Source organism: Malania oleifera, chromosome 10 (assembly GCF_029873635.1).
Source record: "Malania oleifera isolate guangnan ecotype guangnan chromosome 10, ASM2987363v1, whole genome shotgun sequence".
NCBI classification, from domain to species: Eukaryota; Viridiplantae; Streptophyta; class Magnoliopsida; order Santalales; family Ximeniaceae; genus Malania; species Malania oleifera.
Window position 1 is genome coordinate 94,486,982 of NC_080426.1, and position 26,312 is coordinate 94,513,293.

The 26,312-nt window shown below is 35.3% G+C and overlaps 1 protein-coding gene across 2 annotated transcripts in view; it reads left to right on the forward strand.

Moving 5' to 3' along the window:
- The first annotated feature begins 427 nt into the window (after window positions 1–427).
- Window positions 428–26,312, forward strand: part of LOC131166836 (DNA-directed RNA polymerases II and IV subunit 5A-like) — a 46,600-nt gene continuing 20,715 nt past the window's right edge. The window contains exons 1-4 of one of the 2 annotated variants that reach the window (XM_058125429.1): window positions 482–619; window positions 1,490–1,741; window positions 19,188–19,298; window positions 19,388–19,567. In XM_058125429.1, coding sequence (XP_057981412.1) covers window positions 1,541–1,741; window positions 19,188–19,298; window positions 19,388–19,567 — 492 coding nt within the window. In that variant the 5' untranslated portion in view covers window positions 482–619; window positions 1,490–1,540. Of the gene's footprint in view, window positions 620–1,489; window positions 1,742–19,187; window positions 19,299–19,387; window positions 19,568–26,312 lie in introns of both variants that reach the window. The other variant, XM_058125431.1, reaches the window with a different exon arrangement.

Consider the following 26,312-nt stretch of genomic DNA (forward strand, 5'->3'; position numbering starts at 1 on the left):
CTTATTTTAAAAAATATTTTTTCAAACTACGTTTTTTTTAAATCGAAAATTATTTTTTTTAAAAAAGTAATTTTAGACTACTTTTAGATAAATACTTTTTTAGATAAATTACTTTTTCCAAAAATACTTTTATATAAATAGTTGCAAATAGTCTCTTAGCCTTTGGCTTAAAATATATTAATAAAATAAGTATTTTTTTCAAATAAATGTTTTTTTATGAATACTTACATGAATAAGTAGTGTTTGGTTTGTATTTAAATAGGCATCTATTTTAAAAATAATTTGAAAAAAAAAGTATTTTATGAAAATATTTATAGTAAGTAATTTTTTACGTAAATATATATTTTTTAAAATATATTTTTTCAAGTAATTGTAAATGATGCTCCCTGGTACAGTATTTTTTATTTTTTATTTAAATAAAAAAAATATTGAATGGAATGGCCCGTATGCTTTAAAGTACTATGAGGGGAAGGGCGCACTTTCTGAGCTCAGCGAGGACACCTAAAAAGGCTGGAGGGGGTTGCGCTTGCTCCCTTCTCAACGCCTTCTCTTTGTATTTGCGGTTGCAAATTGCATCAGCTGCGTCGTCTACACTCAGAATTGTCGCCGCCATCCCCAGGTACATCCTGCTGGCCGCTGCTCTCTCTCTCTCTCTCTCTCTCTCTGCGAATGCTGCTCCATGCTCTGTCTATCCCCATTTTTTCTTTGAAACTGGTTTATCATGTGATAAGAAATCAAGGATGGCGTATCATGCTACGTTAATGGCTATCTCATCTGGATGATGGGGCCAGCTTGGGTTCCGTGTTTGTTAAGCTATCTTACAATCCGCTTGGTTGGATAGTCAAGAGAGAGAGAGATACACAGTTGTAAGGAACCAACGTGGTTGTTAGAAATTTTCAAAACTTATGGTAATATTGCTTTGTTTTACTCATAAACATCAACGTTTTTAAGACACAGAATGAATGATTCTGAAGCCGGTTATATTAACTGCTATAGAAGTTTTAAATTCTTTGCACTTAAATTACTTTCATAAACCATTTCTCCTGCGAAGTGTTATAAGTTTGATTGAGTTGATTGAATTGTTGAAAAGTCACCCAATCCATTTTCGCAAATTGAATAATTAAAACTGAATTTTGTAAAGAGATGTTGTCAATAATTTCGAACAGGTTATATTAACTGAGAGGGATTACATTTATGAGGACTTGATAAACCAATTGACAAAATTATTAGAATGTTAACGGAGAGGGTTTACAGTCGAAGTTGTATATATTGTCAATATATTCAAATCCATTCCTTTCCTATCTGCCTGAATTCCTTTGGATTAGTAAACTTAGTAAATAGTGCTAACACGAACAAAATGAATAGCATAGCCAGCCCTGCCCTTCTCCCTGAAAAAGAAAATATTAGTAGTGCTGAAAAGTTGCATTTTCACAGATTCCCTCACAATTCATTCACTGAGGGTTTAATTTTTAACATTTCCATCTGACAGATTTCAGCATCATATCATAATCCTTCAGAGATTTTAGCTTAGGCCTTAGAGATGTCTCTATCTGATGATGAAATTACAAAGCTATTCAAAATTCGAAGAACAATGTTACAAATGCTTTTGCATCGGGGGTATTCTGTAGCTGAAGCTGAGATTAAAATGTCTAAGCAACAGTTCGTTGAAAAATTTGGTGAGAATATGAAAAGGGAGAATCTTGTTATACATTCAGTGCGTCCAAGTGATTCCTCCGATCAGGTATCATATCTTTTTTTATTTTCATTTATTTTATTTAATTTATACTTGTTTGAGTTTAAAAGAAACTTATTATCTTCTTTAGTTTTTTTCTTGGTGATGTTTATTATAGTAGTAGTAGGGGTCTAAATGCTTTGTTAAGATATCATTTGTCTTTAATGGTTCAGTTAGGCCACCAGGGGAGGGGGTGTTTAATTTTAGGCATTCTCAAATTTTCAAGCGATTTTAACTTTTAGAAACAAAGTGTGGAAGCAATCACACTAAATGAGCAAACAAAATAATACATACCATTAAACACACAAAGTTATGTACTGGTATGATCCCATGTGACCTTGACCCACTGCCTAAGAAACTCACTTGGGTATTTCACTAGTAAATCAAACAATACATGTGCGCCTGACACTGATCATTAATCCAGTGGAACCAATGAATATTCAGTCCAATGAACACTTGCTCTAATAGAGATACTAATCCAACTTTAAAACAATAATGCAAATATAAGGAAATTAAATCACACAATGTCATGATAAACAAATAGAATGAAGCATTTGAGACTCAGGAGGTGTTGATTGCACTTCTGATAATGATGACTCAGAAGCTTTGTGTAGTGTTAGATGCTTGATTGATGGGGGATTTCTTGTGGGTAATCTAGGTGATCATATCTTGTTTGAAGATTTAGAAACTAGGGATTTTGTTTTAAATTAGAAAATCTATATATTTTTGAAGTTAAGTTGATTTAGGTTATTTGTGTATTTTAAGTACTTTTTCTTTTAATTTTGTAATTATTTGTTTTTTAGTTGTAATGTTGAGGTATAAATACTTTGTTTATAATGTATTAATCTTTTATCAGATTTGAATTCAGATTTCCAGACTGGGTTTCCCTCTCTCTCCCTCTCCTCTCTTTCCTTCTTCCTCCTCCTTTCTCTTCCCCTGTTCTTTTTCTGATCTTTCTATTTCCTGCTCGCTGTCTCTAGTTTCTGTTCTGTTTCTCTGTCTCTCTAGTTTCGTTCCTTAACCTAAACCTTCACCAGTAAACCTTTCTCTTTTGCTTTTCTTCATCGCTATCTTGTTATTCTCAGTTTAAATCTTCAGTTTCTTCTTATCGAAACCCAAAGCCTTTTTCTGCGTTTCTTCATTGCCTCTCTGTTTAACCCACCACAGAGAGCCTTTCGTCTCTTCATTTTGAATTCCAGAGTCAGAGTGCTTTTTGTTTCTTTCTCTTGTAATCCAAGTTTTCTTCTATCATGGGAGAATCTTCTTTGGTCATTGGCAGCAAGACCTTTTCTATTGTTGTGGATGCAGATTCTCTCAAGATTACTGAGAAGAGCATCAGATGAGTCTTCCAGCAGCATCTATCTTTGGAGGAGAGAAATTGGATCATCAAAGAACTGAAATCCTTTCTCTTCTCAAAGGCTTTTAATCCTTGGGTTAAGACTTTTAGAGTGCCCAGTAATTTATCATGCTCAGATTGAGGGCTAATCATCTTGAGAATTTTTTATCTCTGGAGAAGATTCTGTACAATGGTGATATTGAAGCTATCTGCATTACAGAAGGGAAGGAGGTGGGTGGTTGGTATCATTTTTTGAGAAAAATCGAGGGTGCATCATCAAGGGGGAATTTGAAACCATCTCAGGCAGTTGCAGAGAGGGAGGGAGGAGAGTTGTGTTGCAGTGCATGGGTTGCAGCTCATGAATGTTAGGCAGTACATGAAACCAGCCATGGAGTTAGGTGAAGCTCAGGCTTGCTGAAGAAGGGGAAGCTTGAATGTAGATGACTAGAGAAGGTTTTCAGAATTTTCGGGGAGGATATTCAAGGAAATCTCAGTAGAGAAGGGAAGAATTTGAATTTCAGGATTCTCAGGGAGGATATTTAGGGAAATATGTGAAAAAAATTTCAATTTCAGAATTTTCAGGGAGGGAAATCTCAGTGCATTTATGGTGAGAGATTTTCAGGGGTCAGTTTTGGGAACTTTAGATGTGGGTGGAATAGGAAGATATGGGTGCCAAGTTTTAGACAAGGGATTGCAAGGTGGAAATCAGAAGCCCATTCTAGCGAAGGCTACTTACAGCCAAGCTCTTGAAAATGGGCTTAGTGATACAGGCCCAAAGGAAGCCCAAGTAGAATAAATTTTCAGCCCAGATGGAGATAGAGTTTCATGGCTTTCGGGCGTTGGGATTCTTAAATAACTAAGAGCTCTCTTCTTCATGAAATATATTTTCCTGGGCTCAAAGAAAAACAGCCAAGAAGCCTTCAAATGTGCAAATAGAGGAATCGATAATGCTAATGGAGAAGAAGGAAAGCGGAAGATGATGTCTAAAGAAGCTTCAAGGGGAGTGAGTTGAGGACCATGGCAAAGGGGTTCCAGCACAAGCTTTGAGAAGAGTGGAGGATGTCTATGATCTGGTGCAGAGGAAGGTGGAGGAAGAAGAAGTGAACACAAAGAGGAAAGGTAAGCAGGTAATGCTTTTGGACAGTCACATTGATAGTCTGATGGTGTCTGAAGAAGAAGAAGAGACTTTGTTCTCTTCGTATGATTCCGAGGAGGAGGAATTGTTTATTGAGAAACTTAGAAGAGCAGGTGATGGAGAAATTGCAAGGAGGTAGAGGTAGGGAGGTACCAAGATAGGGAAGGAGCTGGGGGGTGATATTATAGGGCCTCCACAATCTGAAAACTATTGGACATAATCTGTTTAGGGACCTCAAACCTTAAATATGGCTTCGATTCTAAAGGATAACTGCTCATCCACACTAAATAATATTTTTCGAGGTTAGATGAAATTCGTTCTAGCCATTTAGCTTTGGCCAATAACCTTGAAAGGGATCTTTTGAGAGCAGAATTGGAATACAATGATGTGTCAGAAGGTAAACCTTCCATTCTTAGGTCTATTTATACTAATTTTGAGTTATTTTTATGTCATAAGGAACCATTGTTTAGGGGGATGCTCAATATTGTTAGCTAGAGAGAAAACGAGGATGCGCAGGTTCTTCTGAATGATTTAGGTCTTAAGCTGGTGTGTCCAGCAGGGGAGGAGTTTAGTACTTGTTTGGAGGGGGCTGGGGAGAAGAAAAAAAAAAAAAAAATTGGTTGGGAAATTGGGTATATTAGTGTCCTTAGTTAACTATGGTAAAGGTGGGAAGGGTCTCAGGGGTCTTAGCTTGTGTTAAATGAATATCCTTTCTTGGAATGTTAGGGGTATGGGTAAGAGGAGGGACTGTTAAAGATTTGATTGGAAAAATTATCCGTGATATTTTTATTTCTCTTGGAAACCAAATTAGAGGACAGTAGTCCCTAGACCCTAGTTTTTTAGGAGTATTTGGGATTCATGGTCTAGGAAGTGGGCGGTTTTTCCTTCTTTTTGGGCCTCAGGGAGTCATTTAGTGCCTTGGGACACTAGAGTTGTTCATTAAAGGACTGTATACTTGGTTCTTTTTCCTTGTTTGTTTTGTTAGATATTGAGGGAGTTGAAGAGTGGTGGTTTACTTTTGTGCACAATCCTACTATTTATTCTTTGTGGAATTGTTTTTTTGAAGAGTTGGCTAGCTTGTTTGGTCTTTGCAATCCACAGCGGGTTGTGGGGGTGATTTTGTTGTTGTTCACAATATGATGGAGAGGTCAGGGGTCTTTAGGGTGAATATTGGATGAGAAGATTTGATAGTTTTATTTGGGATGTAGCCTTGGAAATGTTCCCTTAAATGATTGCAGTTTTACATGGGTGAACTTGAGGGATAGAGTTTGTTCTTGCATGGATAGATTCCTCTTTACGAATGTTTGGGAAGATTTGTTTTCAAATATTGTACAAGAGGTGCTGGTTAGACCTACCTTTGATCTTAGCCCTGTTCTTTTAGATTCTTATGCCATTTAATAGGGATCCCATTCCCTTTATATTTGAGAATATTTGGTTGGCTCATTCGTCTTTTCAGGAAAGAATTCGGGAATGGTGGAAGTAGTGTAAAGTTTAGTGGTGGGCAGGTTTTAGGGTGATGAAGAAGCTGAAGTTCGTTAAAGATAGACTTAAGGTGCGGAACAAAGAGGTGTTCGAGAATATTGGGGATTATGAGGATAACATTTTTGAATAGTTTGAAGGGTTTAGATAGATCAGAGGAGTGTGGTTTATTGGAGAGGAAGAGAGGGAGAGGAGGGCTCATCTGTGCAATGAGTTGGAAATGATTTTGTTTGGAGAAGAAAGAAGTTGGCTTTAGAAATCTAGCATTTGTTGGGCTAAGGATGGGGATGGCAAGACTAGATTGTTCCACAAAATTGATATTGGGAGGAGAAAGAAATGTTTGATTGAATATTTGGAATTGGAATTGGAATCGGATTCGGGCATGATGGTGAGGGATCAGTCGCAGATTGAGGAAGGGATTACTAATTTTTTTCAAATCCCTTTACTCAAAGGATTGTGGGAATAGGTTGATGGTGGAGGGGCTTGATTGGGAACCCGTTGGGGAAGAGTCTGCTAATTGGTTCGAGAGGCCGTTTGATACGGAAGAGATAAGAATGGTAGATGGAAATGGATAGCGATAAAGCTCCAAGACTGGATGGTTTTACTTTAGCTTTTTTTTATAGGATAGTTGGGATGTTTTGAAGGATGGTGTAATGAGTTTTTTCAAGGAATTTCATAAAATGGTGTAATGTGTAAGAGCATTAATTCCTTGTTTTTTTTTTGTGCTCATTCCTAGAAAAGAGAGGTTGAGGATGGTGAGAGATTTCATATTGATTAGTTTAGTCACTAACATCTATAATATTCTTACTAGAGTCTTGTTGAGGAGACTTAGGGAGGTTTTGGGGGAAACTCTAGCCTAGTATGCTTTTGTTAAAGAGAGACAAATTATAGAGCAGTTTGGTAGCTAATGAAGTGGTAGAGGCTGTTAAAAGGAGAGGTAAACAAGGCATTATTTCCAAATTAGATTTTGAGAAAGCTTACGATATGGTTAATAGGGGATTACTGGATAAGGTGGCGGTTAAGAAGGGTTTTGGGTTCTTATGGTGTAAATTGATGAAAGATTGCCTAAGTTCGGTTTGTTTGTGATTACTATGGAAAGTCGAGGGAGTGGTTTGAGATGTCTAGTGGGGTTAAGACAAGGGGATCTGTTATCTCCTTTCTTGTTCATGGTGGTTGTTGAGGGTTTGAGTAGGCTTGTATCATGTGCATAGGAATATAGTGTGATTAGGGTTTTGGAGATAGGTAGGGATAAGGTGGAGGTGCCTCACTCACACCGCTAAACGTTTTTGATAAGATTTCAAGACTGAATTAATTTGGTTAAAAGTGGTTTGGTTTGAACTTGAGCAGTAGGGAATTGGACAGATTTAGATCTCTTGCAGGTTGTGATTTGTTGTCTTGGCCCATTTTGTATCTTGGCCCTCCTCTTAGGGGTAACCCATTGTCCACTGCTTTTTGGGATCTAGTGCTTGAGAGGGTAGGGAAGAGATGAGAAGGGTGGAAGAATGCTTATATTTCCTTGGGTGGTAGTATTACTCTCATCAATGCTTGTCTCTCTAATATTCCTATTTACTACCTCTCTTTTTTAAAAATTCCTATGAAAGTAGCCGAGAGTTTAGAGAAGCTAATGAGAGATTTTTTGTGGTCTAGTATTGAGAAGGATAAGAGAGATTATCTTGTTAGTTGAGAGAAGGTAGTTTGGTTTCTAAAAACATTTCTTTAATAGGAAAATGGTTATGGAGATTCACCTTAGTGTCTGTTTCTTATGGCACAAAGTAATAAGAGTAAGTATGGTATTCATAGGAATGGGTGGGATACTAAGGGGAGTGGAATTGGTTCTCATGCGTGCCCTTGGAATTTGTCTCGTAGGTTTCTGGCTATTTCTTTCCTCTCACTTGTGTTTCTGTTGGTGTTGGGGATAGGGTTTTGCTTTTTGGGAATAGATATTTGGGTTGGTGAGACTTCATTGGAATACCCTGTGCTTCGATTGTAGAGACTTCCATCTGGGCATGATGCTCCTATTTTTGAATTTTATTCGTCTGACAGGGATCTTGTATCTTGAGACTTCCATTTTCCAGGAGTCTCAATGAGAGAAAGATAGAAGAGCTCACTTGCTTGTTGAGCGCTCTGAATTCATTTATTCCCAAAACCAGGAGGGATAGTAGGCTTTGGAGTGGGAACTCTTTGGGTTCTTTCTCTTCAAAGTCTTTTTTGGTTCATCTGATTAAACCTATTATTCCAGTCCTTTTCATTTGGTTAAAGTAGAGTGGAAGGCAGTTGTTCCTTTTAAGATTAATACAAATGACTTGCTTCAGATTAGGAGGCCCTATAAGGCTCTCAGTCCTGACTCTGATTGATGTGTGGCAAGGATAGTGAGACTAATTTTCATTTTTTTCTACATTGTGAGGTGGCAAGGGTGTTGTGGAATAATTTGTTTTCCAGTAGCGGTGAGGATTGGGTAGCTCCAAAGACTATTTACAATTTCTCTTGGGGCTTAGGAAGGAAGAGAAAAAAGGAAAAGGTTTTGGTTTTGTGTTGTTTTGCTATATCGTGGACTCTTTGGCTTAAAAGGAATGCCCAGTTATTCAGGGATTAGAAGACTCCAACGCATTTGATTTGGGAGAAAGCTTTGTCTTTGCCTGTATTTTGGTCTTATTGTTTTAGGGTTGTAAGGGTTGTAAGGGTATGCTGCTATTTGAGCATTGATGTAAATACTTTGTTTCTTTTTTCCTTTTGTTTTTTGCTGCAAAGGAGGATGGCATGTCCTCTTTTTCCAATAATTTTTTCTTCTTTCTTGCATTAATGGAGTTTTTGTTATCTAAAAAAAAAGTTTTAATAAAAGTATAAATTATTATTATTACTCAATTATTATATTTCAGAACTTCACTTTTAAGTGCTACACCTACAAGAACAATTTTATTGTACATGAAAATCGAAAAATTGTAAAAATATTTTAAAATGATTTATTATTATTATTTTTTCAAAATTTTGGAAAATTTATGGGTATTTTTATTTTGATTTTAGTTTAAATTCACAACCATTTTATTTTAATTTTTTTATTTAAGTTTATGTAAAAAATATGTATAAAATGAATGATTTAATTTACAAATGCTAATTTTGCATAGTAAAGTATGGCAATAAGTTATCAAACAACTGAAAATCATAAAATCTAGTTTTAAGTTTCTAAAAAAGCTGAAAACTGACAAAAATATAAAACTGGCAACATAAATAAATGCATTTTCATAATTTATTTCTTCAATATACAGAAATGAAAGCATAAAATAGAAAACAAAAAGTGATACCAAATGGGTCCTGAAGAAGCTCGTTTTCTCCTGGACTCATGTAATATTTTTGTTTTGCAAAGCACTATAATTCACTGTGTGTTTTCTGTCTCTTGAAGGCTGGGTGAAAAACACAATATATAGGCTATATATTGTAGCCATTTGAAAAAATGGGTCAACCATGCAAACTGAACACTACAGACTACTTGCACACACTTTATTTTGTGTGCAAGTTAATAAAGATATGTGTTGAACAATTTTCCAGTATATTCAAATCATTCCTATATAGTAATCCGTGAAATAAGGGATAATGTTTCCTTACGATTTAGAGTTCTAATATTCTCCAAGAATAAAGTAATACACAATTTAAAATTCATAAATCCAGGAAATAACAGCTTTACTCGAACTAACTAGTTACTTATATATATATATATTCAAAGTTGTCTAGGTCTGGTCGAATTCCTCAAGCAGAGATTTAACTTTACAAGTTATTTAAAGTATAAATAATAAGTTAATCCAAGTGAGACAAGGTATAATATAGGAATGATGCATAAAATAATATCTTCATGAAACATTCAATATATTGGCAAAAAGACAGAATTAAGAATAGCAGTACATGTGAGCAGGTATAGAATGCTGTCTCATGCTGCCATGAGTCATCTCATGAATCGAATGGGATGTGTTGGTTGTTTTATGCTGCTATAAGTTCATGAGTTCCATGAGATGTCCCAAGTTGCTACAGAGACAATCCAACTTGTAAAAAGCAAAATGATTATTAAACACGATGCACTAATCGTCTGTTAGTCCAATACATTGCAGCCAAGCTTGGGGGGGGGGGGGGGTGTTGAATTTGGTGATAAAGATTTAAAACAACTTTAACTATTTTTTTCAAGTGTAATAATAATAAATATGATTTGTGGAAGCAATTTAAGACACCCAAACAAACAATCAAACCACACAGAGAGGTAAAGCCTATTTATAGTGGTTTGGTCAACCATGAGCTACATCGACTCCTCATGAAAACATTGAGAATTCAATATTTGAAAATAGTACAAAGCTCATGCTAGAAAGCAAAAGGACAACCTGTGCTCACCCTGAGAGAAAACTCAATCAGGCTAGAAAGCCCACTAAACAAATCGTGCTATGATGCACTTGGACAACCTGACTAAACCACTATGGGGTAGAAACTCTATTGCGGTAGACCTTCTTAACAAATTGTGCTAAAGAGCACAAGGACAACCCATCTTTAATTGGGTAGAAACCCAAATCAGATCACAAGGTCCTTCTCAGAATCACAATATAGAGATACAAATAATAGAAAATAATATAGCACAAAATACTTTTTAACAGGATATAAAATCAGAGCACAAGAACAGTCTTAGACGAGCTCACAGGTTCTCAAAAAAAATTGAGCACATCTCATCTCCTTTCACACTATCAAGTGTGTTCTTAGTGAGGGATCTTGAGTGGTGAGTGTTGCTCTCTTTTTGATTTCTTTCTTGCATAATATTTCTTTATTCAGCTCTTTTCAAGACTCAAGTAGCACAACAGTCTCTTGTATACTACAAAGTATATGTCTCTTTGTTTTTTTGTTTTTTAAAATTTATTTTTGAAGAACCTGCATATTTATAGACAACACAAAGAAAGAGCTGTTGGGGCTTTGGACCATCAAAAGTCAATGCTCAACCGCCAACAACAAGAATTAATACAGAATGATAGCAAATTTTAATATTGATATAATAGTACCAAGACACACATGTTGTCGACAACTTGATTAAAGCAAGAGAATTTTAAATTCAATTTTTTTAAGCTATGGAAACTCAAGTGTAGGCGTGTTGTTCAAGTGAGCACAGGCAGAAAGTGACTAATTTGTTCCACGAGCCAACAACCATATTTGATGCACAAGACAATTTAAATTTAAATTTGGAGTCTAATGTACAAAGGGACAGCTCATGCTGTTGGGACAGCAAGGAGAATACAATACCAAGAAGGTCAGTTCCAAGATAGCACTACATACAAAGAAACACAAAGTTAGTTGAAAATCATCCAATTTTACATAAATATCAGCACATATATTCTTTTAATTATTAAATCGAATTAAAAAAAAAAAAAAACAGCTTAGTTTTTGAGTTTTCAAACAGCAACCACAAAACAGGTCTACTAGGTAATTGCGTCTATTGACATGTCCGAAGATGCGTCAAAATTTAAGACTAGGGAATGCTTTTCTTGCAATCTTGAATTATTAAACAATACAACTTTACTCCCCATTTGGTTTGCAGAATTATGCTCGGGATGAAATCAAATTTAGGAATGAATTTGTCTTCTTATGTTTGGTTTGTGGAATCAGGAGTGGAATCGGAATAGGATTCCTATTGATAGGTGGAATCGTGATTCTAGTTTAGATGAGCTAAAATCTATCTTCATTCCATGGAATCAAACTCATTTTCTAATAAAAAATATTATAAAAACAAAAATTTTTAATAATATTGATTATAATAAAAATATTAACAACTAATAATGATAACAATAACAAAAATAACAATAATAATAAAAAAAGGCAAAAATAATAAAAATAATAACACCTTAAAATAATTACAATGACAATAATACTTATTATAAAAAATAATTAACAACAATAACAATAATAATAATAATAACAAAGGCTAAAATGACAATAATTATTATTTTAAGGATAATAATTATTGCAAAATAATAAAAAATAGTAATAACGACAATAAAAATAATTATTACAGTAATAATCAACATTATAGAAATAATAACAATAATAATAATTACAAAATTAAATAATTATGTATTAGGGATATGTATAAAAATGGCTTATTTTTCATTCCATTATAGCAGCCATTGAAGAATACCAAACATTGGAAAGAAACTGAAATTGTAATTCCTACAGTCATTTCATGTGACCAACCAAATGCAATAATTGCATTCTAAAAGGGATTCCATTTCTCCTTCGATTCCTTTCCGATTTCAATTCCATTTTGCAAACCAAATGGGATGTTAGTGTTTTAGAAATCCTCAAAACAAGTCATGTGAATAACACAAACACAAGATATTTCAATATTAAAGCTACTGTTTTGGAAATTATCAAAACAAACTCATATGCACACAAGGTATTTCAACATCATCAAATCATTTTAATAGTCTCTTATAATTTTTTTGGTGTTTTTAAAAAGATGAGCTAGCTCTTGACTGAAACATTTATATGACTGCACACTCTTATGTTGTAGATGGATAATTTCTTTTCTTAAAGTTAATGAAGGGAAGCGCTTTCTCATGTGGGAAGCTATATAAATGTTTTATTTTTATTTTTATATCTTCCTTTCCCTTTTTCTTTTGCTGTGAAGGTGCAATGCCACCAAATTTGCACACTTGAATATTTTAATAATACTCACTGCTTGAACTTCTATAATGGTCACAGTCCTCAATATCATAATATCCTTTTCGGAGTCAACTTTATTCAGAATATCTTGTATTGGCAGAAGTAAACAAGTTCTTGGCTGTCATTGCATCTTCTAAGCGAGACTGCAGTGTAGTAGTTCATTTTCATTTTAGAATGTTCTATTTATATAACTAATCAGGATTGAAAGCAAAGTCTATTTATTTTCCTGTTCTTGATTGCCTGACTTGCTGAAATACTTTCCATTACTTTGAGCAATGGTTTATGCATATAAAGTAATTTTATTCACTGATACCTGTTTTGGAGCTGGAAGATATATTGCAATGAGTTAATGACACGCTTGTTGAATATACTTTCTAAATGCAACCTGAGGGTCATGGGAAATGCTGAGTCATAGGCTTGTGAAATCATGGACTCATGTGGCAGGAGGAGAGTGGGTGAAGCAGAGTGGGCCCTACCTGCTTGATCTACTCTACTTTCTACTGCAGGGGCCTGTGATGGTCATGGGCCTGTGGACAATAGCATTACTCTAAGGTCATTCATTATTATTTTTGGTATAAAATAGAAGATTTATTAATAGTGAAAAAAGGAAACGAGTATGAGCATCCTTGAGAAAACAAAAACAAAGCCACATTACCCTTTAAATCATGCTATAAATCAGTCAAAGAAATACTCCCCAAAACACCTGAAGAATAGAAGGTTTTACATTATTATTATTATAAAAGCAGGTGGAAGTTGCGACTGCAGGTGAGAGATTAATTTCTTAACTTTCTTTATAATGTGCTCTTTTGGTCATTTATATCTGACAGGTTGCTAAGTTAATGTGTATTGGTAAATGTGTGCTGATTCTTCTTTTTCATTTCCCTTTTTCATCTTCTCTTGAGCATGGGTTCGTTATTCTATTTAACATGATAATGAATGTCAACAAGAGGAAGGGGCTCAAATAGAAGATTGGAATGTGGATGGGAGTTCTTTTTGATGTGGATTTTTTGGCCGGGGGGGGGGGGGGGGGGGTTTGTTAAAAGAGGAGTTGCTCATAGGGTAGATATGTAATCTAGAGGAGGTGGCTGTTGGGGGCCTTTGCGGGTGGAGAATGACACAGTGGTCCTTGAGAAGAAATTTTTCTGCTACATAATGATGGAAGAAATTTCTTGGAGGCAAAAGTTGAGGAGTCAGTTATTTCAGTCTTGATAGCGGAGGCCTTCTTGTTCCACCTTTTCATCTTCTTCTTGAGTTCTTTCGCCTTGTTTGCAACCACATTTTCTGAGAGAAGGAATGTTAGGTGTCAACGAAGAGCCTAAATCACATATTCAAGCAATAGGTGATATACATGAGGTATGTGAACCTGTTGAACCTACATGAGTGGTGGATGTGATAAAAACTTGATCTGCCTATCAAGTATCAACTGTTGTCTGCAAGGTTTAATTGCAGACTAGATGACCTAGATGGTAGTAAGAGAGACTGTGTTATTGATCAGAAGAAGATGCTAGTGTTCTTGGAGGGAAGGAGATGCCTGAGGATGAAGATGATGGTGATTTGTGTAAGGAAGAGCCTGTTGGAATGAGAGGAAGTATGCTCTCTATGAGGCTAAACCTTTGACTATAGGTCGTTCGCGGTTATTCATAACTGTAAAACCTGCACTCATCAATACCGGCATGTGGTTTGGTCTTACCAGTAACTTGTGCCAAATGGGCAGATGGAGTGGGCAATAATAGAGGTTGTGTAATAGATGTGCCAACCAGATAGAGAGGGAGAAACTTTTTACTTTTTAATATATTCTTTAAGTATGAAGCTAAAACTTTTGATTATAGGTCTTCCACTGTTCTTAACTGCAGAAGCTGCATCATCAATACCCGCGTGTGGTTTGATCTTACCAGTAACTTGTGCTGAATGGGCAAATGGAGTGCATGATAATGGAGGTTGTATAATAGATGTTGCAAATGGATGGAAAACTTCTTTTTTCCCCCTGATTAAGAGAGGGAGAAACAATGTTTGCCACCTTGAAGTATGTTTCCTCAGCTATAAGTTCACAAACAGCTCCAACAACTGTGGTTAGTGGAGTATGATGAAGATATAGCATGAGGGAATGGTTCAAACTTGTCCCAGAGAGCGATAAAAAATTGGACTGGTCTCTGAATTTTCTTGTAATTTGCATGGTTACCCTATTAGAAACTAGTACTATAGGATTAACTGATCCCTGTTGAGTAGTAATCAGAATACACTGTATTGAATTCTTGAATAATCTTATATTTCTTTGCTTTGCTCCATGGTTGCATTGTTATCTAATCTTGTTTTAAGATACATCCTTTGTACGCAATTCCATACTTTTGCAATGCTAAACTTCAAAAAATTCATACCAATGCTTTCTTCCACACAATTAATTGACCGAGTAGAACCTGAGTGTTCTCTACTTCTCATTTAGCAAAGATTTTTTGAAATTTTGTTTCTTAGGATCAGTTTTAATACCACAGCCAGTGACATAATCCCATCTTCCTCCAAGTGAGATATTCTTCATTAAACGCTTACCAATAAGACGTGTTACTCCATTCTAATGAGCAGTTATTTTCTCTATTTTATGTCTGGAATTGAAAAATAGTGGCTGAATGATTAATTCCTGTCATTGGGAAGAGAACTAAGAAGTTGGAATCTTTGGCTGTCTGAAGTGCAAGAAGGAGAAGTTTCAACTGGGGAGAGAGAGAGTGCTTCATTGATCCGATATGACTTGCTGGTTGTGGTAGAGGCATAGAGCCATGGAAGAAGAACATGCTGGCTGCAACTTGGCAAACATTGTAACTTGTTGCTGAGTGTGAGGTGGTCTGTGTGACACTGCTAAATTAGGGATGAGAGTTCAGTGGTTGTCAGTCCTGTGATAGGCTGTGTAAAGGCTTAGGAAGAATCATAATTATGCTATTTGATGAAATGTTATGGTTGCGATGCGTGAGGAAAAGGGTCATGAGTAGCTTCAACTTGCAATTTGGACCGGGATAACTTCTGGCATCAGGTAATAATTTGATAACTGGGCTGCAGGTTCCATTTTGCAACTATGGAAGGCTGTAATATAGAAAAAAAAAAAGGAGAGTTTCTGGTTTGCAGTGATGAGAGTGTTCTGATTTGAAACAGCAATCTTGATGATTACCATTTTGGTAGAATAGCATACATGCAAATAACATCTGAAAAACCTAACACCACCCAACATATAATAACGCACTGTTAAAAATGATATTTGGATCCTTTGGGGATTTGCTCTTGCAAATCTTTTTGTGATTTTCCTAATAGATCTAATTTACCTTTTCCTGTTTATCGATCCATTTGGAAGGCCAAAGACCCTTTAAAATCAAGGCTTTTATTTGGTTGGTTGCACTTGATAGAATTATTACTAATAACTTGCTGCAGGTTAGGAGGACCACCTTTGAAGCCTATATCTCATGACATATGTGTGTTGTTTTAATTGTTCAGAATCTGCACTGCATTTGTTTATTCATTGTGATTATACTTGGAGGGTATGGAATAAGCTATTTGGTATTTTAGGCGAATGTTGCGTGAGTTCGGGGGCAGTGGAGGTCCTTCTATCTGTTTCTTTTGATGGTTTTGGGCCTTTTGGCAGGGAAAAATGAAGGGCAGCCCTCTGGAAATGTGTTTTTTTTTTTTCTTTTTTTGCAGTCTTTTGTGGCCTGTGGATGGAGCGAAATGCTCGTATTTTTCTAGGGAAGAAATCATCTCATTTGCTGGTTTGGAAAAAATACATTTTTTGGCTCCTCTTTGGTGTGTGGGGCTGGGGAATTTTAAGGGGGTGGGCTTTTCTGATATTCAACGCAATTGGCGTTATGTGTTGGAGCGTAAGTCTTGTTAGTTTTTCTCTTGTTTTTTTAGTTTTCAAGTTGTTTCTTTGTGTTTTTTATCTGGATTTTCCAGTCCACGTTAAGGAGATGTATTATTCTCTGGGCTCTATATTCTTATTCTATTAATGAAATTCTTCTTTTACTATATGAAAAAAAAAAAATGCATTATAAGTGCAAGTACTCTCATTTAAATTTTACTGCTTCCAATTTCAGAATGGGCTTCTTTAGTGCCAGGCTTTGTAATATTATTTGATCACTGGCCTTTGAAATAGAATTGGCTTTCCACTAGATTAAAGGATTTATTTTTGTTGCATTTTTGTTTTGTTTTTTTTTTTTAAACTTTTTTGCTTCTTTTGTTATTTCAGATTTGATCTTACCCCATGTTTGGCAGCTTGGGCTTGGGACCTTGGATTTGGTCCAAATCCACACAAATCCAAATCCAAAAAGCTTAAAATCCATACTCCCAAACACAAGTTTAATTTTATTGCCATTATCACATATTGGAGTAGTGAAATTAGTTCATAAAGCAAAAAACTATGTCTGCAATGACCACAAAAGCATACATTGTAGCCCGTCATGCACAGGTTTACTGCAATAATAAAACATGCTGCAGAGAAAATTGTTTTAAGTTGAATTGGGATGTTGTAACAACAATGCTATAGGATGTTTCACTGGTCATATTTGTGCATATGTATCGTGTTATGCTGCTTTTATTAAACACTAGGGCTATTTTATTACTAATAAAAATCTTAAAACACTAGGTCAATTTAATCTTGATGAGTTACCGTATATTTGTAGTGCACACAATGTGCATTTGTATGATTTTCATCGTTTCTTTTAGACATTGCCTTCTACTCTTGTAAATGCATGTCAATTATGTTGGGGCATAGTGTAGCAAATGCATTGAGGTAGTAAACCCTGACTATAATAACTTTGATCTGCATTCAGTAGTGAATCTATAAAACTAGAAGGACTTATCTTTCATATTCAACAATAAAATTTTATGCTGTATTGTTTGTTGTGGTAGGGGGTAACTGTTCCCGTTTGAGAATAAGAGAGAATGATCTCCTGGCTGTTTGCTTGAGCGATCCTCTTGCATTTTCCACAGAGCTTAGAGATCAATTCTCTTACCAATAATAACATAATTGATTTATTGATGGACGACAAAATTTTAGAGTGGATGTCCTCGAGTGTACTGTGTATATTCCTTATTACTTCTCTCTAGAAAAACCTGTTTGATCTTCATAAATTGGTGTTGTGTGTTGCACATAAATACTCTGTAAATTAGTAGACATTTATAATATAGCTTGACCGAAACCATTTGCTTTTTGACTGCTAGCAGTTTCTGTAGCTGATAATCTTTGGTTACTGGCTTACTGCACAGATTGGTAGTATATAAATCATACACATGGTTTTAAAAAACATCGGCTCTGTGTAACAGTAGTTGTTGTGGCATAATGATTGTAGTCATTTTGGATGTTAGTTACCGTGTTCTTGAATTTGCTCATTGCTTTTAGAGAACAACTTAAAAACTTGTAGATGTTTTGACTCCAAAATTTTACATACTAATATCTTAAATAATTTTTATCAAATTTTGAATCAACTTAGATATAACATGTACTAAAGATGTTAATTGTTATATTGGTTTTCACTAAAAAAGGCCTTGTAACTATTTGCTATTTTATGTAGTATAAATGCAATCTCAACTAAGAAATCATAAAAATAATGAAACATCAACAGTGTAACGCATTCAAATCACATAATTCATAGCATAATCACACTAATACGCAAATATTTAATTGAAGGATAAGTAGATTGGAGCAAAAACTAGAGACTACTTGCATTCAAAATTATATTTTAATTTTAATTTTTTTTTTTTTGGAATGATGGAAGGGTGCAGATATGTGTTACAAATAGAATTTCTAATCAAACGAAAAAAAGTTCGTCAAAATATTATAGTAATACGCAAATATTTAATCGAAGGATAAGCAGATTGGAGCAAATACTAGAGACTACATCCCTTCAAAGTCATGTTTTAATATGATTTTTTTAGCAATGGAAGGGTGCACATATATGTTACAAATAGAATTTCTAATCAAAAGAAAAGAAGTTGTCAAAATATGATTATTAATCTTCCATGTAATATAAGGTTTGTTTAATTTAATTGTAATTTTGAGTTCCATTCTCAACTATTTGATGGCAAATATGATGAGTATAAATTAGACTCAAGTATTAAAAGCATGAAATTTTTTTTAAAAAAGAACTGTTTTGAGCAATTAGCCAGTCTAAGAGCATGAAGGCATGTGGCTGACAATAAAGATTTGTAATGGATTGCTAGGATAATTAAAAATGTAATTGAAGCACTCTCAAGATATCATCCCTGAGCATTTTTGGGAGGCACTGATGAAGCTATCTTGAATTGCTCAGTGGGGCACTCCTTATCTTAGGAGTTATTTTATTTGTTAAAAATTTATTGGGAGCATTGCCACTTGAGCCTTATATTTGGAATTATATGGATTTGGATGAATGAAATGCAGAACGTGTTCAGTTTTGTCGAATTCCACACAACTCCAAATTCAAGGCTTGAAGATGCTCCTAAACATTGCAGTTGTTTGTTTTTTTGGTAGCAAAAGAAAGTTTATTATGGATGATAGGAAAGAAAGTACCAAGGAGGATAAGAAATCCTCGAAAATAAAAGAGATAACATGAAAACTAAAAAATGAAGACATAAAGCAACTAATTTAGAAAGTCCCTCCTCAAACCTTTCCCATCATAACTTACAGAACACTTTAGATTAGCTACTTCTACGCTGCAGAGGTGTATTCATTTGTACTTTGTTCAATTTTAATTTTAATACCTGCTTGCAGAACTTTATTACAATGCAATATTTTTTTTGAAGGATTTTATTTTGTTGCACTTTGTTATTGGTTCTAATTTTAACCAAGATGTGTCTAAAATGCATATCAGATGAGGAATGGGTCATGCGGCTCATACCCAGGTGCAAGAAAGCAAGAACTGTATCACTTTGTTTCATATTTGGCCACACTCTTCTGTTCTGAAAATTTATGCTTGCTAATTGTGTATGATTCCACCTGTCTTTTTATTTTTATTATTTTTTATCTGCATTCTTTTGTTTGTTACTTATTAAAAGGCTTCTCCTGAACCAGATTTATGTTTTCTTTCCTGAGGAGCTGAAGGTTAGCACCAGCCAAATTAGGACCTACATCACTCGTATGAAATCTGAGAATGTTTCCAGAGCAATTTTGGTTGTTCAACAGGTTGTGACTCCCTATGCCAAACGATGTATAGAAGAAGTATCCAGAAGATTCCGCATGGAGGTTTTCGAGGTGGAAATTCTTACATGATTTGTTATCAAGAACTTCTTGGGTGTGAGTGTGACATTATGCTTACAAAGACAAATGTCCTCTTACAAGTTACAAATATGATGTTTGTTATTAGTTGATTCTATCCCTAATGTTTCTTAGGGCAAAGACTTTTGATGAAATTAAGAGACTGTATGCATGCTAATAGACCTTTCTGCATTGGGTAGCAGTGCACTGCGCCATTGGCTGGCCCATCGAATAGGTTCAATTAGCATTTTAGGCCACATAGGTTCCAATTTGGTGGCGACCTAGCCAACCTAACTGGGTTTTATGTTTATGTTTTTAAGCCTGGCTAGGTCATAACAATTTACCAGGTTAAGCTTCTAAGAGCTTTTTTTCTTTTCAAAAATATCCATTTTTTATTTTTATGGCAAAAGAAGATTTCATTAATAGGGAAAGAATTTACAAGAGGTAGAATTAAGACATCTTCGAAGAAAATTCTGGGACAAACCAGAAGCAAAACAACAAAGAGAAAAGAAGCATCAATTCAGCTTGTTCCTACAATTTTTTTAAAAATCCGGATAGCTAGCACCCCTGAAAATTCCAAACCCACCAAACCACAAAGAAGCCATATAGTGAATCTTCTCCTACGCTAATACTAAATTTAACTTTTTCCCAGAAAAGATCCATGCATTACGCTTCAACTATAATCTCCACAAGACTGCAAATATGCCACATTTCCACAATGCTGCCCTATCCTGCCTCCTTTGAAAACCTTCGAAAGATGTAGCTAACAAGTCTTCCACCGAATTAGGACAGACCCAACTCTCACCCATAATACCAAATAGCTTATTCCAATTCCCCCAAGCAAATTTACAGTGCAAAAGAAGATAAGAAACTGTCTCGGAGTTCTTATAACAGGGCACACATACATCTGGAGAGCGATCCTTCAAAGGTCTCCTAATCTCCAACAAGTAGTTAGTATTGATTTTATTAAACACAATCAACCAAGTAAAAGCTTTAATTTTTGGGGGGACTTTGGCCTTCCAAATAATAGAATAAAGAGGACAGAAGAATTGGAACAAGTCAAGAATTCAAAGAATGATTTGCAAGAATACCCCCAAGAATGATTTGCAAGAATACCACCTTGAATGATTCAAAGACCAAAAACGAACATCCCTCAATGGAGAAGTTTACTATTATTCAATAAGGACAACAAGGATAATAGTTCAATCTAAATGGATTAATGAAAAAAATAATGAACTTGGCGGTAAAGCAAGTGAAAGAAGGAGAAAGAAGGGGAAGAGGAAGGAGAGGGGTTCTTAGTTGGAGGGCTGTATGTTTTATTTTCCCTATAGACTAGGCCCACTTTTTTTAATAAATACATACGACAAAAATAGTCCACTTGCACACACTAAAGACAAAATAACCTATGGCTGTCTAACACTCCCCCTCAAACGTGTGGTGCACTAATATCCCTAAATCCTAGCTTGTTACATCAATTAGACAAGGCAGGTTGATGTAGGACAGGAAACTGAACCATGAATAGACTCTTGTTAGGGACTAATTTAGAAGAATATGATCAAGGGTTGTGTTTAATTAATCAGTTTATTGTGTATGTTTGGTTTAATTAGTAGTAGGATTATGTTTAGGGTAAAATACATTAAACTCTCAAGCGGTTTGGCAAAAAGACATTGACCTCTCTTGAACTTTCAAAAATCCCAGGTACCTTCCTTGAGATTTCGAAAGTTCCACAGACCTACCCTGAGGTTTGTTAAAAAGACACAAACCTCCTTGATTTTGGCAAAAAGGCAAACTTTTTTTGGGATTTCTCCCAAAAATCAAATGTTAAGGGAGGTTTGTGGTGGTTTTTGAAATCTCAAGGGAGGTTTGTGAGATTTTTGAAACCTCAAGGGAGGTCAGTGTCTTTTGTCTTTATGTTTATTATTAGATTCTTGTAGGATTTTGGATTTTTTTCCATGATTTGTAGCACTTGACGTTGTTCCACACGTAGTTAGATCACACCGTAGGTCCTTTGTACAAGCGTTGAATCACAAGATGAACGCAGCAATGAAGTGTAGATGATGATCGCTGTGTGGGTGTATGAAGGTGCTGGTCGTGTGGTGTTGATGGGGGCTGTGAGAGTATTAGATGGAGGAGGGGTTGATGGAGTCGTTGGATAGTTTAGTGGTCTCTCACCACTTGATCACCAGAGAGAACGCCGTAGCCTCACACTACTCACTCACAAGGAGAGGGACAAGCTTTACAAGCTCAAGCAAAGAAATGTTTCTTCTATATTCAACTTCAACTTCATATTCTGTTCTTACAATAAGAAAGCTATTTATAGGCATAGTCTGTGAGACAAAGCATTAAACACTCAACAACTCTCAACAACTTTCAACAACAACTCTCAACAACTTTCAACAACTATTAACCTAACAAAATTAATACTTACTAAAAAAATAAGGAACTCCAACTCATAAGCACACAAGTCAAGCTTAGTTGTCTTGTATTATTATAATTCAAATTTGAAATTTAAACATGTTCCAAAAGGAATGCCAAAACCGTGTGGGGCCCACATGGGTCTTGAGTTGGACTTTGATTCAATACTTCACTTGGGTCTTCAAATATGGTCTTCAAGCACTTAGTAATCTTGAAATAACATATCCAAACAAAATATAAAGTCAATATGATAACAAAGTCTTCTATAAAAGAAAGTCTTCTAATCACAATAAGTAAACGATCTTCAATTGATCTCATGTGTTCTTACAAAACAGATATAAACATTAGTGGACATCTGAAGGTCGTCCATGTGTCACCATGTCAGCAAAGGATTGGGCATCAGGAGGTTGTCCACGTGTCACCAAATCAACAAAAGAAAGGGGTATGGCATATCGATCCCCATCATGCCAATTCTCAATTCAAGTCTATGGTGCTGCCAACAGGACATGGTTTCTTTAAAGAGTCCAAGTTTGTTTCTTACTTTTAATCCTCCAACATTTCAAAATTTGAGGCCGAATTTTTTCTAACTGGGGGAGATTTGGTGTAGGACAAGTAGCTAAACCATGGATAGACCCTTGTTGGAGACTAATTAGAAGAAAAGGATCAAGGGTTGTGCTCTATTAATTAATTTATTATATTTGTTTAATTTAGTTTGTAGTAGGATTGTGTGTATTTGGGGACTTGTTTGTAATACTTCTTTATTTTAGGGGTGTCTTTTGTAGTTCATATATTTTATCGGTATATGTGTAATTTTTTGTATTTTAAGCTTTCTTATGAATAGGGTGTGAAAGCCATGTAAGAGTTAGGTTTTTCGATGAATTTGAATTGATAGTTAACATGTGACGCACTGATCCCCCCCCCCACCCCCCGGTGTACATCTTTCCTTCTCTTCCTTCTTGTTCTTCCTCTCTCCTCTCATCTCTCCCAAAATATGTGTTGGCTGTAATTCCATAACGCTGTGCTGCATAATAGGTTTAAATAGAGCCTTTGTGAATACATCCCCTAGCTGGATGAGCAGACTTGACAAAGGGAGTGCTCACAACCTTCATCATAACATCTTTCACAAAAAGGTTGTCAACTTTTATGCGATTTGTCCTCTAATGAGTAGTAAAGATGGAAACTGTTTAGCATGAAACATATTCATAAGCTTTTTTATTAAGAAATCCTTCTTCAACACAGAGAAACTTCAACCACACTAATTCACCCATCGATGAGTCATAGCCTGGTACCTTGCTTTAGCACTAGAGCTTGCTACAATAGTCTATTTCTTGCTACACTAGGTAACAAGATTACTTCTCATAAATGTACAATATCTAGTTGTGGACCTTTGACATTTAATTGGGGCCAACCCAATCTGCATTAGAGTATGCCACAATATCATACTTTTTGTTGTAGTTATATACCAAACCTTTGTCGAGAGTGCTTTTGAGATACTGAAGAATCCTACAAGCAACAACTTAGTGTGCCTGCTTGGGACCATGACTGACTGACCACCTCCACAACCAAGGATGTTAGATCTAATGACAATCAAATAAATCCGCTTGCCTACGAATTTCCTATGCTAACACTTGTCATCAATATTAGGTCAAGCATCCCTATACAACTTAACATTGGGATATATTGGAGTATCAACTGCTTTATATCCCAATTTACGAATCGTATATAACAAGTCCAATGTATATTCGTTGAAACATGTTTAAATGTTACATGATACAATCTCAATACCAAGAAAATAATGAAGAATGCCTGGATACTTGATTTGAAATTCTTTGTAAAACCAACCTTAACATCATCGATCCCACTAAGGTCATTGCTTGTGGTGATGAAATCATCAACATAAACTACGAGAAGTAGCACACTTGTATCCTTGTTGCAAACAAATATAGTATGATGATAGTAGCACTCTATAAATCCAAAAGCAGCAATCACTATACTCGGGCTCTTGGAGACTGCCCAAGACCACTAATGAGTTTTACAACTTGCATACCTGTCACTCTGCACCTTGGTGGTTGCTCCATGCACACCTCTTGCTGCAAATCCACATTGCGGCTCCTCGTATAAGAAGACATTTTTGGCATGTAATTGGTGTAAGAGCCAGTCCAAACAGCCAAAATGAAATTAAAACATGAATAGAGAGCAATGGGAGAGGTGCTCTCATAATAATTGATATATACATTTGGGTATGCCCCTTCCCACCAACCAAACTTTTGTGTTTTTTTGATAAGGCCATAAAGAAGATATTGATGGTGTAAACCTAATGAAATCTAACCAATTCCTTATCAGGAGGAAGATCTGCCAAGTCCAAGGTCTTATGAGAAGTCGAGGCATCTTTTGCATGCTTCCATCTAGGATTAACAAGTGCCTCAACATGTGAAGAAGAAACACAAATAGAGGAAATAGACACAACGAGAATGAATAGATGAATGAAGATGAAGGGTTGAAACATAGTTCGTAATTGAATAAGTAACCAGGGACTTCTAAGTACAAGTTTTGGTATCTTTCCGATGAGCAATGGACTAATCCAAGCCAAGTGGGGATAGATCTCTAGAATCAAAAGGCAATAGTTTTTTTTTTTTTTGGGGGGGATTTTTGGCGGGGGGGGGGGGGGAGGGGGGGGGGGGGGAGGGGGGGGGGTGATGGTTGTGCAGTGGTATTGGTGTCTTTACTTATGCTTAAACCTTAAATAGTTTCGTAGATGTAGTAATCTCTGAATTGGAAAGAAGGGTGGGAGTGTATTCTAAAGTACTGAGTGTAGGAATAGGATGGTCAATGCTAGAGGGAATATTAGAAATAGTTCATAACTTAAAGATATACTTCTCCAGGGAAGACCTAGCACTAGAAAAGTAAGGTGTCTCCTTAAAAAATTCGCATTAGCACTAACATAGTTTCAATGGTTGTGAGGATCATAACCTCTATATTCTTTCTAGATTCGAGAGTACCAACAAAGATACATTTAATTGCATGAGGAGACCACTTGCCTCGACTAGTATGCAGTACATAAGCGAAGCAAGTACACGTAACACAAGTAATAATAGGCAACATAGAGCCTAGAGGTCTTTGAGTACACTATCAAGAAGGTAATTTGCATCCCAGTTCCCGAGACACTAGAAGGCCTTTTTTCAATAAAATAAGTAGGGTGTAAGGACAACATCAGCCCAAAATTTTGGGAGCAAGAATATTGAAAAAGTAAGGATTGCGCTATGCTGATTAAATATTATCCACGCCGCTGCTGCTTCTGCTCCTGTTCCTCTCTCTTTCTCTTTCTTTTCCCCACTTTCCTTCTTTCTCTTGGCTCTAAATTGGGGGTTAGTTTTGCATGCTGACGGGTCGAATTGACATTGTTGGATTAACTGGTTGATCTGACCTGATTTATTATTTTATTTCATTTTTATTTCTTTATTTAAAAAAATTATAAATCTGCAAATAGAAATAAAAGAAATATTTTTTTTATTCTGTAAGAATATTATTATTTTTGTTGTTGTTATTATTATTATTATTTATCTCTTTTGTATCATTATTACTGTTATTATAAAAATCTAAAAATTCCCTTTTGTATTATTGTTATTGTTATAAAAAATCCAAAAAATATTTTTTTATAATAGTAATAATTTATTTTTATTATTATTATTATTATTATTATTGTTGTTGTTGTTGTTGTTTATTATTGTGTTGTTGTAGTTATTTTAAAAGGAAGATCACAAACAGTCCTGTTACCTGTATGTTGTTATTGTTGTTTTTATTAGAAATTATGCAAAAGAGCTTTCTATTTTAGTTATATTTCCCTTTTTCTAATTAGTATTATCATTAGGATTTTTTATTCTTGATTTTTAAAATTTGTCAAACAAATTCAGAGAAATAATTTTTTTTTTAGAAAATTCCTATAAAATCCAGAAAATTTCAGAAAATACTATAAAATTCAATAAAAATAAAATATTCTCTTTAGGACTTTTATCCTACTTTTTGCGTAGAGTTACTTTGAGCTTTGAGGATGTGCTTTCCCTTTTCATGTGCAAGACTGAACTTTTTTTTCTCTTATAACTGCATCATTTCTCTTTTATAAAACATTTCAAATGAATTTGACAAAGGACTCCCAAGCAGGGTGCACTAGAGTTCTCCTAGGGTTTATGTGAAAGGATTTTTGCATACCCAATTTGGATTATTGTGAGGAATGCAAAGAGGCCCACTGTTAGAGGAAGGTATTCAACCTATAAAATATACGTAAATATTAAAGTATGAGTGGTTACAGGTCATTGGTGGCCAAGCTGAA